The 17,121-nt window shown below is 41.5% G+C and overlaps 5 protein-coding genes across 5 annotated transcripts; 4 read left to right on the forward strand and 1 right to left on the reverse strand.

Moving 5' to 3' along the window:
- Positions 1-2,686: 2,686 nt before the first annotated feature.
- MELLADRAFT_93477 (uncharacterized protein) lies at positions 2,687-4,480 on the reverse strand (the record flags this gene model as incomplete). The annotated part of the gene is made up of 6 exons (XM_007406179.1): positions 2,687-3,157; positions 3,224-3,388; positions 3,451-4,046; positions 4,126-4,223; positions 4,291-4,386; positions 4,461-4,480. The coding sequence occupies 6 exons, from the start codon at positions 4,478-4,480 to the stop codon at positions 2,687-2,689; spliced, it is 1,446 nt and encodes a 481-aa protein (XP_007406241.1).
- A 358-nt stretch (positions 4,481-4,838) lies between these two features.
- Positions 4,839-11,384, forward strand: MELLADRAFT_124340 (uncharacterized protein; the record flags this gene model as incomplete). The annotated part of the gene is made up of 5 exons (XM_007405895.1): positions 4,839-4,881; positions 4,968-5,016; positions 5,089-5,302; positions 5,372-5,474; positions 11,089-11,384. 5 exons carry the CDS (start codon positions 4,839-4,841, stop codon positions 11,382-11,384), a joined length of 705 nt encoding a protein of 234 aa, XP_007405957.1.
- Positions 11,385-12,139: 755 nt separating this feature from the next.
- MELLADRAFT_93478 (uncharacterized protein) lies at positions 12,140-12,355 on the forward strand (the record flags this gene model as incomplete). Its single annotated transcript, XM_007405896.1, has 1 exon — positions 12,140-12,355. One exon carries the CDS (start codon positions 12,140-12,142, stop codon positions 12,353-12,355), a length of 216 nt encoding a protein of 71 aa, XP_007405958.1.
- A 13-nt stretch (positions 12,356-12,368) lies between these two features.
- On the forward strand, positions 12,369-14,101 carry MELLADRAFT_124662 (uncharacterized protein; the record flags this gene model as incomplete). Its single annotated transcript, XM_007405897.1, has 5 exons — positions 12,369-12,959; positions 13,034-13,171; positions 13,249-13,348; positions 13,778-13,862; positions 14,083-14,101. Coding segments are annotated over 5 exons (933 nt in total), but the record flags the coding sequence as incomplete, so codon positions are not given.
- Positions 14,102-14,253: 152 nt separating this feature from the next.
- MELLADRAFT_3310 (uncharacterized protein) lies at positions 14,254-15,299 on the forward strand (the record flags this gene model as incomplete). Its single annotated transcript, XM_007405818.1, has 5 exons — positions 14,254-14,296; positions 14,393-14,441; positions 14,526-14,754; positions 14,835-14,937; positions 15,007-15,299. 5 exons carry the CDS (start codon positions 14,254-14,256, stop codon positions 15,297-15,299), a joined length of 717 nt encoding a protein of 238 aa, XP_007405880.1.
- Positions 15,300-17,121: the final 1,822 nt, after the last annotated feature.

Here is a 17,121-nt window from a genome sequence, read left to right on the forward strand (position 1 = left end):
TAAAGTGAATCTTGTAGCCCACGTGTTACTGATCATTTCTGACACCTATAAGACCTATTTCTGATGAGTGATGAGTAAGATATTGAGTTGTGAAGTTAAGGTTTTTGGTGTTACATGTGTCTTGTGACTGTAAATTCGAGATTCACGCCAATTTCTTATTTCCCTTATAACTTTTTACATACACCTCCGTTACTAATGATTTAAAGGTTGTACATTATGTAATCCACTCTTCTGCGTTGAATGAGCCATCTACCAACTTATTCTGACGTCATTTGACATATGTAATTAGCTGAAAACCTCCATTTTCGCCGATTTTCACCTGTTTTCTTCACTTTTCACAGCTACTACTCTCTTTTCCTTGCTCATGTAATATGACATCATCTTCTATAACCTTAAAAATCCCGGAAAATCCTCTTGGCAACCTTAATTTCTACTACTACCACCATTACATATGTAAACTACACGCCTAACCCTTGTTTACCAACTTCGAAAAAGTACCTTCCTGCTAATAACTTCTGTTTCCCCTTATCAACCTTGAATATTAAAATTGTTCCTGTATAATAAACTGTTGTTCTTTCATATTCTAACCTTATAAAACCCATAACTTAATTATAAATAAGCTAAAAACCATTTTCCAACTTTTACACCTATATTTTCGAATTTTTCTTATCTTTTCTTTTTCTGTCTTTTTGTAATAACTTTGTAAGTAAACTATGTTGATCTTAATAATATTTTTGAACTAAGATGACATAATAATGATCCAATAAGTATACATAAGCCTCTAAGAGCTTCAATTGATCTGAAAACCTGAATTTCGAATCCTCTGCTATATTGAAGTTTGCTAATAAACTGGTAAAGTAAAGATGATTAATTTTTTTGCTTAATGTCATAAATAGATCACCACAACGCTCGAACTGCTTGTGTTATCCGTGATCCTGCTGAATACGAGGACCTAGGCCGACAGACCACACTTTCAGATGACGATCGGGAGTTCATCATCGGCCTTGTGGATCAAGATCCGACACTCTACCTTGATGAGTATCAACAATCCATGTATCGCCACACTGGTCAATGGTCGGCTTTGTCCACTCTCGCGACAGAGCTCAAGAATCGACTCTCCCTCACGCTCAAAAAAGCCCGAACTGTCCATCCAAACCAGAACCCCGCCAAGCGTGCCAAGTTCTTGAATAGCGTTGGCCAATTGAATCCCAATATGATGGTGTTTCTAGGTATGTCTTGTTTTAACAAATGATACTGAGATGATACTAACCTTTCCTGAATGCATCAGACGAATGCTCAATCATGGAGCGCTCACTTTATAGGAATTTTGCACGTGCAAAGCGAGGCCAACGTACGAGAAGAATCCCCCGAGGTCGTAGTAGCAAGCGCTACACTCTTTTACCGGCGATATTTCAAGGTGGTGTATTGGCAATGGCATGTCAAAGTGGCAGCTTTTTGCGCAAAGACTTTGAGTCTTTCTTGAAGCATAAACTTGTGGGTGATCGTTTTAATTCTCTTTATGTAGCCAAAGAACATATCTAACAAGTCTTTTGATACAGTTGCCGGTCATGAACCCCTATCCGCAAGCTAACTCGGTCTTGATCTTAGACAACGCTAGTATTCACCACGGAGGCCGAATATCAGAGTTAGCCGAAGAGAAAGGAATCCGCATCATCTATCTCCCAGCCTACTCACCTGACTTCAATCCTATCGAGAAGGCTTTCTCAGTATTGAAAGCTTTCTTTGTACGATCCCAATTCCTTCAACTAGCTAATCGAGATGAGAAGGTAGATTGTATCTTGGACACTGCGTGGAGAGTTCTCTCAGGTTCCCTCATAAATCGATTATATGCTGTTTGTGGCTATTGGATATAGTTGCACAAAACATATTATACTTCTTTTTTTATCAAATTTGTGCTACTTTAACACATCCACTTGGCTGTGTTTCATAAACATGAGTATTAGTGTTATTGTTTTTAATAGTGTTATTGTTTTTAATTTTGACCAATTGGTAAAAATTTGTTAAATCTCATACATAATTTCTTATAATCGTACCAGTTATACAATACAATTTAACATTATGTTCAGTAATACAATAAATTGATACTTCAACCCATTTAAAAATCGCACTTTATGACTATCAAGGTCACTAGCTGAGAGTAAATGTGAAAATCATATTGGAGAAACTTGGTACTGAAAGTTCACCTATTCATGCGATCATGACACTCTTGAAGTGAAGATACGACATGAAATTTTCAGCTCTGCACATTTGATTGATGTCAAACATGGCATTTCGAGTTGATCCCAAGTCATTCTTGGGTCTCTTATGAACAATTCCTGAGCTAAGACACCCCATTTGAGTGACACAAATGGGATTTTCAAAGATATTTCTTGAGATTTGTTATCAATGTCAAGTGATTGATTTGAAAATATGTCATTGCGGTGAGGATCATACAAATACAACTAGTATGAGGCCAATATAGATGACATATATAACAACAACACTAACAAACAGCTCAACAACTAAAAAGATGAAGGGTGACCAGGACACCATAATACTAGTATAATGCAAGAACATTTGCAAATAATAATAATGCTAGAGACTCGAGGTAACAGATACAAAGATTTCTAACATTCATCCAAGAATGCAAATCAATCCTGGGTTTTTAGATAGTTCAAGTAAACAATCATAAGGACTTTAGATGATGAATGAAGCGGGGTACTGCTTTCCATATGTCCTCGGCTTGAGCAAATGGGATACCCATAGTGCGGAGGTTGGCGATAGAATAAGTCTCGCGGTCAAGGAATCGAAAAAAGTCATCGATTCCTTCGTTTTCTAAAGCAGCACGAGCTTTTTGCTTGTCGGGACCGATTCCAGCAAAGGTGAGGAAGTCGTTGAAAGGAACTGGACCAGGTGGCGGCGATAAAGCACGAGTGGTTGGATTTGGCGTGTAAGCTGGGGGATGATTACCGTCAGGGTTTCCATAGTAGTTATGATGAACTACAGATGGAGTACTTCCAACGGCAGACGGGGCTGGATTTATGGCATACCCAAGGAGGATAGCCTTCTCGCGCTCGTAGTCAAGAACTCGTATGTACTTGAATTCGGGGCGAGCCATTGGCGGATTGACCTCATCCACCCCTGGAACACCGTCAGCCTATTACCGACAGGTGAGACAATCAGCTACACATATCGAAGCATATGTTGGAAGCTAGTAACTCACCCAATCCTTAGCCCAGGTACGGATCCTGGAAGTGTTGAGCAACAACACTTGTGCTGAGTTTGCAGGATTGACTGCAGTGGCGATGTTCTCACCAGATGCAAACATTGCTTCAAATCGAGTCATTAAGATTAAGTACTTCCTTTCAGTGGGATCTAGAGCATCAGACTGAGTAGAACGAAATGGTGAGATTCAAGAATAAGAATATGATATGAGAAGATTGTACTTACATCAGTTGACATCTCACTACCGTCATCAGACGGATCAGGAGAAGGATCACGATCGCCACCATCCAAGATTTGAGATGCTTGGGCATTGGTTCTTGGATTCGCGTGTATGAATTTGAAACCCATGTTGGTTTCTGGAGTGTGGTTGTTGGCCGCCTCAAGAAATTCCATAAGAGAAGCGTTGTCATGCACTAAAAAGTGATCCTTGACCTTAAAACGAGGAGCTCCGTGAATCCAACCCTCACAGAAAGCCTCGCCATCCGCAACCGCCTCCATGAGAGGCCTTGATATACCAGGCTTAACCAGATTACAGGCTTCCAAAAGCCTGCGTTTGAACAGATGCCAACCGAAAGTGGAATAAAACGACAATCGAAGCTCTTTCTTCGCAGGTCGGGGAGGACGGTAATTCACCCATCGAGGAACGTGGGGTTTCAACGGGGCAGCAGGCTTGTTGGGCTTGCTCTTCGATTTCTTTGCTTGGACTCGAATCTCAGGAGGGGGAACCTTCTGCCACACGTTGAACTGTATTTGAAAAGTTCGATCTTCGTCATCAAACACAACAGGCTCGCGATCAGTGCCGTTGGTCATTGGTACATCAACTACAGTTCAGACATCAAAGTTTTCATATGACAAAACCACATCAGTAGGTGTACTACGCTAATATAATTGTACACATACCTTGACCATGTACCGTTCCACTGACATCGTTCATTGATTGGTCACCTACAGTTCCAAAGAAATTCGAATTTCCAAAGCCTTCATTGAGGATGTTGTACCTTATTGGACAGGCACAAAATCAGTCATCTGGGTACCAAATATAGATTTGGAATTGTGAAGACTTACTGCGGACGCGGTACAACATTCTGAGAGATCATGTTCGCCTCATGGGATAGGGCGCGGTAATCACACATTGGCGAAAACAAACTGTCGATATATTGTCTGCAACATAGCGAAGCAAAAGGCAGGATCAGATGGGTCTGAAGACGGAAAGTAAGATAGGTCAAGTCCCTCACTCTTCAGTTGGATATGACATTGAATGGATGGTTTTTGCTGGCGCGAAGGATGAGACAATAGCACACAAGTGCTTTTATGTATGGAGTATGTGGCAGTGCCAACCTAAAAGCGTTGGGGCATCATTATGCCGAGCATTATGCCGAGTCATCAATTCGGCACAGTGGAATGACCACCCGGTCTCGGGCATCCTGATCTTCGTCAGTGATCATGATCTTGACACGTGATCTCTTCAAGGCTCTTTGAGGTAAGCCATATAAGGATGATTTACAACTGTATGGTTCCTCATTTAACTTAAACCTAAAAAGAAAAACGATTTCGTTTTGAAATCATGACACGAATTTGCGAAATAGCTGTATTATTCATTTTAACATATCATCATGCTCTTCTCAACTTCCATCATCCTGCCAATAGCACTTTTGTGTTCGTACCAATTTTCAATTGTTCAATTAAAGAAGCGGGAAGCAAAATTAATTTCTTAACACGTTCATGCTTTCTCTTCATCATAGGCCACACTGCTGCTTCTCTCAGCGTACCCGAGCTATCTGGAGTTTCCAGGTGAGTAAAACACACCAATTCTACTTGATTGTTTTTAAATGCTGCCCTGTTTCTGATAATTTTCTTATTCAGCTTGGCGCGTCGATCACAGAAAGATCCTGGACAATACACTAAACCTGCTGTTGATAAAATCAATCAAAAAGCAAAACAGATAGCCAAGCATGTTCATGAAGATAAAGCTCAGGTTCTTATTGAGACCGATTTACAAGTTGTAGTTGAAGCTTTTGAAGACTTTATTAATGGTATGAAGGGTTGTAACTGCACCGGTAAAGGTGAAGTTGACCTTGTAAGTTTAACTTTGAAGATTGAAGAAAATTTGATTGATTTATTCTGATAAAGGTTTGATTCTCTTTAGAACGGTTACAAAGATCTTGTTGTCGAAGTGTTTGCTTCTGTTCAAGTGGTTATTGAGATCATCGTAGGAACCCAAGATAAAACTCTCATTAAATCAGCTCAAGGTAAGGGAATTGTAGTGTGTATCTTTTCGAAGTTTATGTTGATTAAGTCTAATCATTGTTATGGCCGGAGGCCATAGTGGCTAGGTTAGTGAACGGGGCCACGTCTACGACAAAGCTCGGGGCTTAGGTTTAGTGATCTTACTTCTTATAGTTGTACCGCTCCTCGATATTCTGGCTCTTCACCGTTGGAGCCGGAACATCGAGCGAGACACAGAGTGCTCACCTGAGACTCTGTCACTACAGGTTAGCCCATTCCTCTATCTTGTTGTAGTCCTTGGAATACAGACCGTTGGAGCCGGAACATCGAGCGAGACACAGAGTGCTCACCTGAGACTCTGTCACTACAGGTTATGAGCCCGCACTGCCACTGCGTGAGCGAATTCCGATAGTCACAGTTTCATGCGAACAAGAAAGAAAGATTACGGGGAAGCGAAACCAATAGTAAAGCGATCATACAAGAAGAAAGAGAAAGTTAAAGACGAAATATTACAGAAAAGCGAAATTGAATTACCGAAATTTATAAAGAAACATCCTGAAGTCTTAGAAAGTTTAGAACGCCATCCCGGTTTAAGACCGATTATTCCTTCAGTTTACCCCCCAACTTCCGATTCAATATATCCCCCTATACCTATCAACAAATTACATTTTATTTTTCGTTTTTCACTTTTATCTCTTCATTCGCCCCCTCAATCTTATTTCCATAATCGCCGACTTAACCCTCTGCCCACACCTCTCTCGCAAGTTCCTTTCTCCGCTCCGAAAGGTCTAATTTTTCAACCTTCTCCTCAAATCTCCACTTATTCAACTGCTACTCTTTTAGAGATTAAGAAAATTTTCCACCCTTCCAAGTCTGTTCGTCGACCATCAAATTCGAAGATGTCTACTGCCGGAATCCCTCCTCCTGGTGTTCCACCGGGTACTCGTCAACCACCTCCTCATCAAACCTCTTCTGCCTCTGTCGAAGACTACCGATCCAACAAATTTCAACTGTCTATGCCTACTTATGTTAAGAACTCGGTCGAAACTCTTAAAACGGACGGTTCTAATTATGCTGAATGGGAGTTCAAAATTGGCCGATGCGTAGATCGTGTTACGAAGACGACCGATTATCTTTCAAAAGATGGTATGAAGACGTCCGACCCTGATGGCGACGCGGTTGTTTATTCGATGATTGAACTCACGGTGCCCTTCGAGATCCAACGTCGCCTATCTGGCTCGGCCAAAGATGCTTTCCGTACCATTCGCGCGCTGTTCTTCTTCCCTAGTCGTAGTGGTCATATGGCAACTTGGAAGGAAGTGTTGGAGATTAAATATGATGATGTATCGGACATTGGTGATTATTTTCGCAAGATCGATGAGAAAATATCAGACCTCGAACGCTCTGGTTTCGAATGGTCGAAGGATGCTATCACTGGAGTCTTGTATCAAATTGGTCTCGGTAACGCATTTACAAACGTCAACAATACCTTGAATGCTCGACTACGAAGTACTCCATCCACCGCCATCACTGCTCGCGAAGTTGAAGAAACCATTCGTGCTGAGAAACAGATCCATCAGACCGACTCAATTACTCCTGCCTTTAGCCAACTTGATATCAATGCCTTCAATGCAACAGCTGGTGCGAACAGACGTGGAGCTGGGAATACGGGTGTTTTATACCGACCTGCTGCACCATCCAGAGGCAGAGGTATCTTCGTCAATTCACCTCAATTTAATTCTCGCAATCTTACCTCCACACCTCCCAGAACCTATCAAATCAGTCAAGTCACACCGAAGTTTGTACCACCAGCTGCTGGAGTACCTTCTAAATTTCATCCATCAGTATATACTAGAGGAATATGTTATGTTTGTAACAATACTGGCCACTGGTCCGACACCTGTCCTACGAAACATCCACCGAACCCGTCGCAAACCCAATCACCTCAACCATCAACTAGTCGATCCTCGGAGTCAGCACCACCTCGTTCGTTTCGCCTTAATCTCCTTGATGCGAATGGCGTGGAGTTCTCTGTCGAGGCTACGGGTGTGGATGAGGATCAAGGACCCTTACCAGACGGGATCTGGGCGTCTGAAGGGACCCTGACCGAGATGTGGGAGAACCCGGATGAGGGCGTGAGTGATACCGGTGCCACTCATATGGTGACTGGGAAACTCAACTGCTTGACTGACATCCGCATTTTGCCCAGACCGATCCCGATATCGGTGGCGACAAAAGCACCTAAGGCTTTTGTGACTCATGTTGGCACGATGCACATCAAGGGTGACGACGGCAAACCAATTCCGATCCCAAATACCTACTATTCACCGTTGGCCAGCAGCACACTGATTTCGATCCCTCAACTGGTGAAGTCTGGTGGCTCATGGGATGCGAAAGATGGCAAGATGAAACTTGTGTTTCCGTGTGGTGGTGTTGTTACTTCAGATCTTAACATGAATGCGCGACGGTGGACTGTCCCTGTAATGAAAGCTACGGCCATTGATTTGCTCAAATTACCCACCCCGTCGAGAATTGTCCATCCTGCCCCATTCTCTTTAGAGACCAACGAAGCCAAGCTTGGAGCACCGCCAGCTGTGAATGAAGCGCTGAAATGGCATTGTCGTTTTGGACACACCAGCATGCGCAACATCCAAAGGATGATTCGACATGGAGTTGTGTCAGGCCTTCCTGATAAGATCGACAAAACACCTTTTACCTGCCTGGATTGTCTGAAAAGTAAAAGCTTACGCTCAATTACTTTGACGTCTTCCGGTGGACGACTACAACCATTGGAGTTGATTGTTAGTGATGTGGCCGGGCCATATGCACCTTCAGCAAACGGTGCACGCTATATGATCAACTTCCGCGACGTTGCCACTACTTATACAGAGTCAATCTGTGTGGCTAAACGTGACCAACTCCCCCAGATGTTCTTTGAATTCGTAGAACGTATGGAACGCCAGACTGGCTTGAAAGTGAAGAAGCTACGAAGCGATGGAGCTGGTGAATACACTTCTAAGGTAATGAACACGTGGTGTGCAGCACGTGGAATCATTAACCATCAGACAAACAGATACGAACATCATCAGAATGGAACTGCCGAACGATCCATACGAACAATTTCAGATATGGGTCGGACGATGTTGCACGCAGCTAATTTTGGGGAAGAGATGTGGGCGTATGCACACACCGCTGCGTCTCATGTACACAATCGAATTCCTAATGCTGCTACTGGGCTCAAGACACCTTTTGAGCTGATGTTCGGTCGGAAGCCGCACCTCGATTACCTACGTACCTTTGGTGAACCAGCAGTTGTCCACATTCCTTGTGAGATACGCCGTAAACTAGACGTACGTGGTAAGAAGATGCTGATGGTCGGCTACCCCAAAGGCAAGAAAGGTTGGACTTTCTGGGATCCAGACACGAAGTTAACAACTACGGTTGACTCCTCTCTTGCACGGTTTTTGTCTGATGGGCCTCCGCTACCTCAACCCCCACCACCCTCGACGTCCGCGGCCGAAACTTTATCCGACGTCGAAAAATCCAAGGGCAGTCTTGCTTACGTTTTAAATGCATTACGCCTTGGTGAGTTCGATGGAGAAACCGCCGTGGAGGAACAGGACGCTCTAGCTCTCATGATTGAAACACAAACGTCGCCGTATGGAATCATTCCTAAATCGTACACGGAGGCAATGCGTTTGCCGGAAGCTGAGAAGTGGAAGGCGGCGTGTATCGAAGAGCTACAGCGGTTCACCGACATGGGTGTATGGGAAGTGAGTGATCCACCTGAAGGCCAACACCTCACAGATCTGAAGTGGGTGTTTACGATAAAACGAGACGGGCGCTTTAAGGCTAGGCTTGTGGCTAAAGGGTACTCACAGGTTGAAGGTATAGATTTCACTGAGACTTTTGCACCGACGGCAACCTTTGCAGCACTTAGGGTGGCATTGGTCATTGCGGCGTACTATGGGCTGAAAGTGCGTGGTTTCGACGTCATCGCAGCATATCTTAACAGCCCAATGGATCATGACGTGTGGGTGAAATCGCCACCAGGTTTCAAGTTTGGTCGGGTAATGAAGTTGTTAAAGGCGTTGTATGGTACAAAACAGGGTGCAAGGTGTTGGTGGAAATTCATGGAAGAGAAGTTGCGTGCTCTAGGATTTCAACCAAGCCAATTCGATCCAAGCTTCTACGTATTGCGCCGCAATGGGAAGATGTGTTTAATATGGTTACATGTGGATGATGGTTGTGTGGCTAGTGATTCTGATGATTTGTTGAGGGAGGTGGAGAAGGAATTGAGTTCACAGATTGAGATCAAGTGGGAGAATGATTTGACAAACATAGTTGGGGTTAAAATCGACCGATTGGCTAATGATCACTTCATGCTCTCACAATCAGACTTAGCTAACAAGATTGTGAAAGACAACAGCGACCTACTTTCTTCTTTCTCAACGACAACACCGGTACCGCCAAATCTAGCATTGACGACTCCGATTGATCAGACACCGATTGAAAGCCAACGCTACCTTAGCATTATAGGAGCTATTAGCTATCTAGCTGTAGGGACGAGGCCGGACTTAGCCTTCCCTGTGAACTTCTTGGCGAGATATTCCAAATCACCCCAGGAAGAACACTGGCATGCTATCAAACACTTATTGCGGTATGTTCGTGATACTGTCAACATGGGACTTGATATTAATCCAAGAAAGATGAAATTTAGGCGTGCTGTGGAGACTTTTGTAGATGCTAATTGGGGAGGAGAATTCGCACGGTCAACTTACGGGCATGTGACGAGATTGTATGGAATCCCAATCGCGTGGGTCTCTCGAAGACAAGGATGTGTCGCTACGTCTACGTGTCACGCCGAGTTCATGGCGGTTGGCGCGGCATGCAGAGATACTATTTGGTTGCAATCTCTCATCCAAGACATCATACCAAGGATTGATATTCCACTCATACTCGGTGACAACAAATCTTCCATACATGTGTCGAAAGACAACGCAGCAAACAAACGCACTCGACACACAGAGAGGGAATTTTATTATATCAATGAACAACTCTATAAAAAGAAAGTAGACCTTGAATGGATACCGGGTAACGAACAATTAGCGGACACATTTACAAAATCTTTAGGTCCATTAAAGTTCAAAGAGGCTAGGAGTCAGCTGGGTGTGTGTATAGTGAGGAAGTGATGATAGTTTGTGTGATTGTTTATCTCTTGTGTTATTTTTTGTTTTTTTTGTCTTATTTTTGTTATTGTTTATGTGTGTGTTTTCATTTTTTTCTTTTCTTGGAGGATATGCTTTGTCTTGCCGTGGGGGGGGGTGTTATGGCCGGAGGCCATAGTGGCTAGGTTAGTGAACGGGGCCACGTCTACGACAAAGCTCGGGGCTTAGGTTTAGTGATCTTACTTCTTATAGTTGTACCGCTCCTCGATATTCTGGCTCTTCACCGTTGGAGCCGGAACATCGAGCGAGACACAGAGTGCTCACCTGAGACTCTGTCACTACAGGTTAGCCCATTCCTCTATCTTGTTGTAGTCCTTGGAATACAGACCGTTGGAGCCGGAACATCGAGCGAGACACAGAGTGCTCACCTGAGACTCTGTCACTACAATCATGACCCTTGATACTTCAGATGTATTTTCTCAGTTCACGGTCCATGTTGCTAAATTGGTCGACCTCGTGATCAAAGTCGATATCAAGGTGGCTGTGGCCGTTCGGGATAACGTTGATGCATCGGCCTATGCTACTATCGGAGTTGACATCGTTGAGCTTGTGAACGGAAAGGTTGCTGGAGAAGTATCCGGACAAGCTGGTGTTGAAGGAAAGCCTGATGTCAAACACTATCCCAAAGATAACAGCACAGGTCCTATTCCTCCAAAGAACAGCACAGGCCCTATTCCCCCAAAGAACAGCACAGGCCATCATTAGACAAATCATGTATCCATCTCTTTCTTAAAGTATCATGTTTATAAGATTGACAATTTTCAAAAGGGAGCATTTTGGCAAAATACGTTCAAACTTGATTCGACTTAGTCAAAGATGTGAAGTGTGTTTTCAAAGAAGTGCATTTCTTTTTATATGATCAAGATCTGAAATCAAACTTGACATTCGTTTTGCTCCACAATATCTTCTTTAATATTGTTAGCAAATGATCCAAGGACATGATCAAGGTGTCTTTAAGTGAAGAGATTCATTCTGGAGTGCATAAGACCTAATCAAATCACTTGAATATCCATGTGATTAGGTGCTGATGGAAGAGCTCGCGATTCAGATAGATCACATATGATTAAGTCACAACATCATTGTATATGTTCATCTAGAAGAGTTGCCAGTTGTGAAACAAATTGAGTTTACAAAGAGAAAGAATCAAAAGTTTGTTGTGAGAAAGGTTTCAAAGCAAGAGCTTAAAAATTTGTGTTTTTGGTTCCAAAAGTCACCGCGGGTCCGTCACGGTTTCAGTGCACTGCAAACTTGACCAAGTCCACTCGCTTCGCTCTGCAGACGACCCAGGGCGCAAGACGTAATGAGAAAATGCTCCTCAGATTTAAAACGCCATATTAACAGGCTCAGTGATCGGTGCACTTTTTGCTGACCCAGATTATGTGAACACGCGTAAATTTGTGACTTTTTATATGGTTCAAATGTGAAATAAAGCTTGACATTTTTTTGTGTCCACAAACACAATGTATCCAGTCAATTTAACAATTGATGAGGAATACAAATTAAAGTCATTGGACCTGAGCTATCTCTTCATCTTGATCTGTTCGAACATTGGCGCGTCAATCATTGGGTGCAGCTGGGCGCGCATGACTTTTGCTGCATGCGTGCGGCAGATGCATACATATTTTGAAAGTCGATGCTCAGCATATCGACAGCGACAACAGCAACAACAACATTAAGGACATCATCAAAATGTCACAATCATCTTCATCTTCAAGTGACTCTGATTCTTCAATCGAGTTCGATCCAATCTCATTAACTTCAATCTCACAAACTAACAACAATCTAACAACTTCAAACGATCATACCGATCCTTCTCAAGTTCAAGCTTCAACTCTTCCTACTACTCAACCAATTCTAGATAATCAATCTGATTCAAGTGATCCAGATCCAAATAACCCTTCAAACCAACCTGTTCCAACACTCGCAAATCTAATTCGAGATCTACCACCTGTACCAGCAGCAAACGCGACCCCCAAAACACCTAACGTATTCGGTTCAAGTAGTGAAGATGATGACGACGATGACGATGACGATATGGATGAAGTAGAAGCACCCGTTCTCAATCTCTCCATCGATCCTCAATCGCTTCCCACATCAAATCAAAATCCTCCTACAGCTGCTACTCGTAGTTGGATGAGTCAACGCAAAGGAAAAGCGATATTGATCGATGGAGTTGATCATAGTAATACAATGATGGAAGAAGATTCAAATGAAGAAAATTCAAGTAATGGTCAAATTGGAAGTGCTCAACGGATACGTGAACTTGGTCTTGTTGATGAAGTTTGTATCTTTCATCAAAACATACCACTCATTTCTCTCTGACTATCTCATATTTGTCCTTCTTTTTTTTTTAGCAAATCGCTGCATTACTTGGTATGGCTTCAAAGGCATTAGAATGTTTATCACCTCCTCCACCTTCAGCTAAACTTGAGGATTCTAAATCGATTCAAACTTTCTCCGAATCGATTCAAGAATACTTTACAACACTCAATGTAAGTCAACCGACTCTTTCTCCAATTTCAATCAAACTACAGAGATGCTAATCATATGAAGCTTTTGAATCGTACAGAACGTCCAACTTGGGTTACGTACTTCTATCGTCCATTTACGCGCAGCTCGTATCTCTACCCGAATTCTCTTTGAACCACCACACAGTAACGTTCCAGAAAGTTCAGTAGGTCTTGGAAATCTGAACGCGATTAGTTATCTTGCAGATTATCATGAAGCTAAATTCGATGATCATGCTAAATCTAAGATTGATGTTAAGAAACCATTGCTTAGCGTTGGATCTTTAATTGCTGAAAGAGATGGATGGAAAGATTTCTTAGAAGCTTTAAGAGTCTTCAGTAAACAGAAAGATTGGAAAGGAAAGGAATCGTGAATGTGTACGTTTCACAAATGAAGGTCTTTCTACGTGCTATATGCCTTATATCCTTCTTCATGTATGTATCATGAACCAACGTAAGCGCTGCTTCAGGTTTTAGTACATACTCGTACCTCTCTTTTGTATAGTTTGTAACTCTAGGATCGTGATACCCAAAAATCCTGACTTGATTAATCGAAATCAGTCTTGATGCTATTGATTTCATCCTCACTAGCTTCAAATAAATCTCGACTGATGAGGTACAAAAAATTGATCCACAAAACTCTTACAAGTGATCGAGAATACATTGATCCCGAAGTGTCAGTTTATACGCTGGTGTGTCCTGGCGTAACCTCATGGAAGCTTCACAGGCTTTCGCAGTACATAAAATTAATGGCTCTTCTCGGAATGACTTTTGTGTGGCGCGGCTCAGTGGTCCCGAGGTTCTGTCGGCGTCCAAGCTCGTGATCAACCGAGTTCGGCTTAAACCGAAGGAGTCCCTCATGGCTTATCGGACGCGTGGTTTGTCTTGCCATTCAGAAAGCCGGCGAACCCAGGTATGTATGCACTTGAGATCCCGCCTATAAAACTCCTTTCACCACGACCTTTCCTTCATAGGTTCATCATCCGTCTCACACACATTTGCACATTCATTACGTCCTACGAGCTTTCCACAATCTTTTATCCTTGTAATCATTCCAAGACCTCATCATGCTCTTTTCAACTTCCATCATGCTCCCAATAGCGCTTTTATGTTCGTAATAATTCTTTAAATAATCAAAACCAAAGTCGTGTCAGATAGTAAGATTGATCTCTGAACTTGCTTACGCTTTCTTCCCATCTATCATAGGCCACACTGCTGCTTCTTTCAGCATACCGGAACTATCGGGTGGCTTCAGGTGAGTACCACAAACCGATTCTAGTTATTTTTTTTTCGGATGTTGCCCTTGTTCTGATGATTGTCTTGTTTAAATTATTTTCAGCTTATCGCGTAGAACACAGCAAGCACCTCCGAAAAAAGATCCATCACAATACACTAAAGATGCAGTTAACCAAATCAAAGACAAAGCAAAACAAATCTCACATCATGTACATGAAGATCAAGCCCAAGTTTTGATTGCTAGCGATTTGAAAGTGGTCATTAAAGCTTTTAAATCATTTGTTGATGGGATGAATAATTGTAATTGTTCCGAAAAGGGTGCAGTTGATCTTGTGAGCTAGGGTTTTTCTTTAAAGTGATTGGTTTGTTTGTTTAATTTTTTTTCTGACAAAGGTTTTGAACATTTTTGCAGGACGGTTACAAAGATCTTGTGCTTCAAGTCTTAGCTAATGTTCAAGTGGTTGTTGAACTCATCGTAGGAACTCAAGATAAAACTCTCATTAAATCGGCTCAAGGTAAAAGATTTGTAATTCATCTTCAAGTGTCTCTTTGATCAAGTCTAATCATCATACTTGATCCTCTAGACATATTTTCTTCTTTCAAGGTTCACATTTCCAACTTGGTTGATCTGGTGATTAAAGTTGATATCAAGGTAGCTGTGACCGTTCGGGATAACGTTAATGTAGAGGCTTATGCTACAATTGGAGTTGACATGGTTGAACTCGTCAACGGAAAGATTGCTAAAGAATTATCTGGACAAGCAGGTGGAAAGCCGGTTGTTAAACAATATCCCAAAGGTAACCTCACAGACAAACCTCCTGTTGATGCCACTAACCCCTACGGTAACAACACAGGTAACAACACAGAGCATCATTAAAACCAATTATATATATATACATACATCTCATTCTTTCTTGAATTATAATATTTATTTATAGTCAATTTTCTATCAAGGAATCATTTTCTTTAATTAGTTCAAACTTGACTTGAGTCAATTGAAAATATGAAATGTTTCTTAGATGAAAGACCTTTTTTATAATAATCATGATGTGAATTTAAACTTTCCATTTGTTATGCTTCACAACTCCAGCTCCAGTCCCAAATCGTGAATGATCTAACTGCCTAACAAAGTAATATTTTATCCGAGAATAAAATTCTTGAGGTAGAGATTGTGATATGGTCCATGGAGCGATGGAGCTCAGCCTCTGTGCTGTTTTGATCAACTTATCCATTTTATAATTCTGCAGCGATCATATCTGAGATCAATATGATTGCTATAGAAATATAACATGGATAAGTTGATCACACAGCTATATGTAATCACAACCTCATGTATCACACTTGCACCTACCATATCACCATTCTTTGTTTAGCCTGCAAGTTTTGACACACTTCAACCTACTTTGTAATGGTCTGAGGTTTTATATGATATGAATTTACACTTTTCTCTGTGAGCCTGTGATAGAGGACTGTTTTCTTTTCTTTGTATTTGTATCAGTTTTATGAGTATCAATAAATCTTACATCATGCTTTATATAGAAGTTTTACAATAATACATTTCAAGTCAATTATTAAGATAGTACTTACTGAAAACTTCAAAGTTGAAGATAATTAATGATGATACAATAAAAGAAATTCAAAACAACAAGATTACACAATCAGGATTTATATATGTATATATGAGACGATTCTATAAAAATTTCAAAACGGCCTCAGAAACTCAAACACCAAAGACTTTATAATGGTAAGTTTCGTGTTGTTCAATCCCTCTCTCATAAGTTTCTTCTTCTAAAGTGGTATAGTTCAATATCTTTCATCAGTAAAAGTATTTCAAGAACCTTTAAAAAGAAATCATCAAAAATCTTACTCACATGTACTCAGAATGACGACGGGCTCCAGTTCGACGTGAAGAACGTATGAAGTACTCTGTTGGTACGGATCTTGGAATGATGAAAAACTCTACAGAGTTTATCAACATCAGTACTTAATATAAAAGTGTATGTATAAAAGGATATATTGAAACTTGACTCAAATCACTTACTTTTAAGAATTGGATGTTCTCTTATTGGGGTAATCTTCTTGACTTGTCGAAACCTTGACTTTGGTGCAAGAACAACATTATCTGGTACTTTTCTTGAAGTTCTCATTTTAGCTAGAGAATACTGATTTAGATTCATGAGAAAGATTTTTGGGATTTCTGGTAATGAAAGTAAAGTGATTAAAAGAAGACTGGGTATCACAGTTAGTGAATGATGGTGACTCTCTAGAGATGAGTTGGATCTGTGAAGATTGTAGGATTGTAAAAGTAAACTTGTGAGTGAAGATGTAGTCGATGAAGTATGTAAAGGCTATGGATATGACTATAGTTGAACTATTTATAATGCATCTCTCTTAATGAGACTCGACTTGACATTAACCCAAGCTGAGACGCTGAAAGATGGTCAAGGAATATGAATTTAATTATTTAAAAAGTCCAACAACCAGAGTCTCACAGGCGACGTTTATGTACAAGTGCCTTAAAGACTCAGTGCTCGATGAGTACGAGGTACAGCTTTAACAACTGAGAGGCTGAGCGATGAGATAAGGCCCATGATGAAAATAACACGAAGCACTGACACGCAGGAAGGCTTCCAGCGTGTCACCAAGATGAGTATACCACATATTCGTGCCTGATGAAAAGTGATATAAGTGAGCTTGAC

The sequence above is a fragment of the Melampsora larici-populina genome (genome assembly GCF_000204055.1).
Source record: "Melampsora larici-populina 98AG31 unplaced genomic scaffold MELLAscaffold_5, whole genome shotgun sequence".
NCBI lineage: Eukaryota > Fungi > Basidiomycota > Pucciniomycetes > Pucciniales > Melampsoraceae > Melampsora > Melampsora laricis-populina.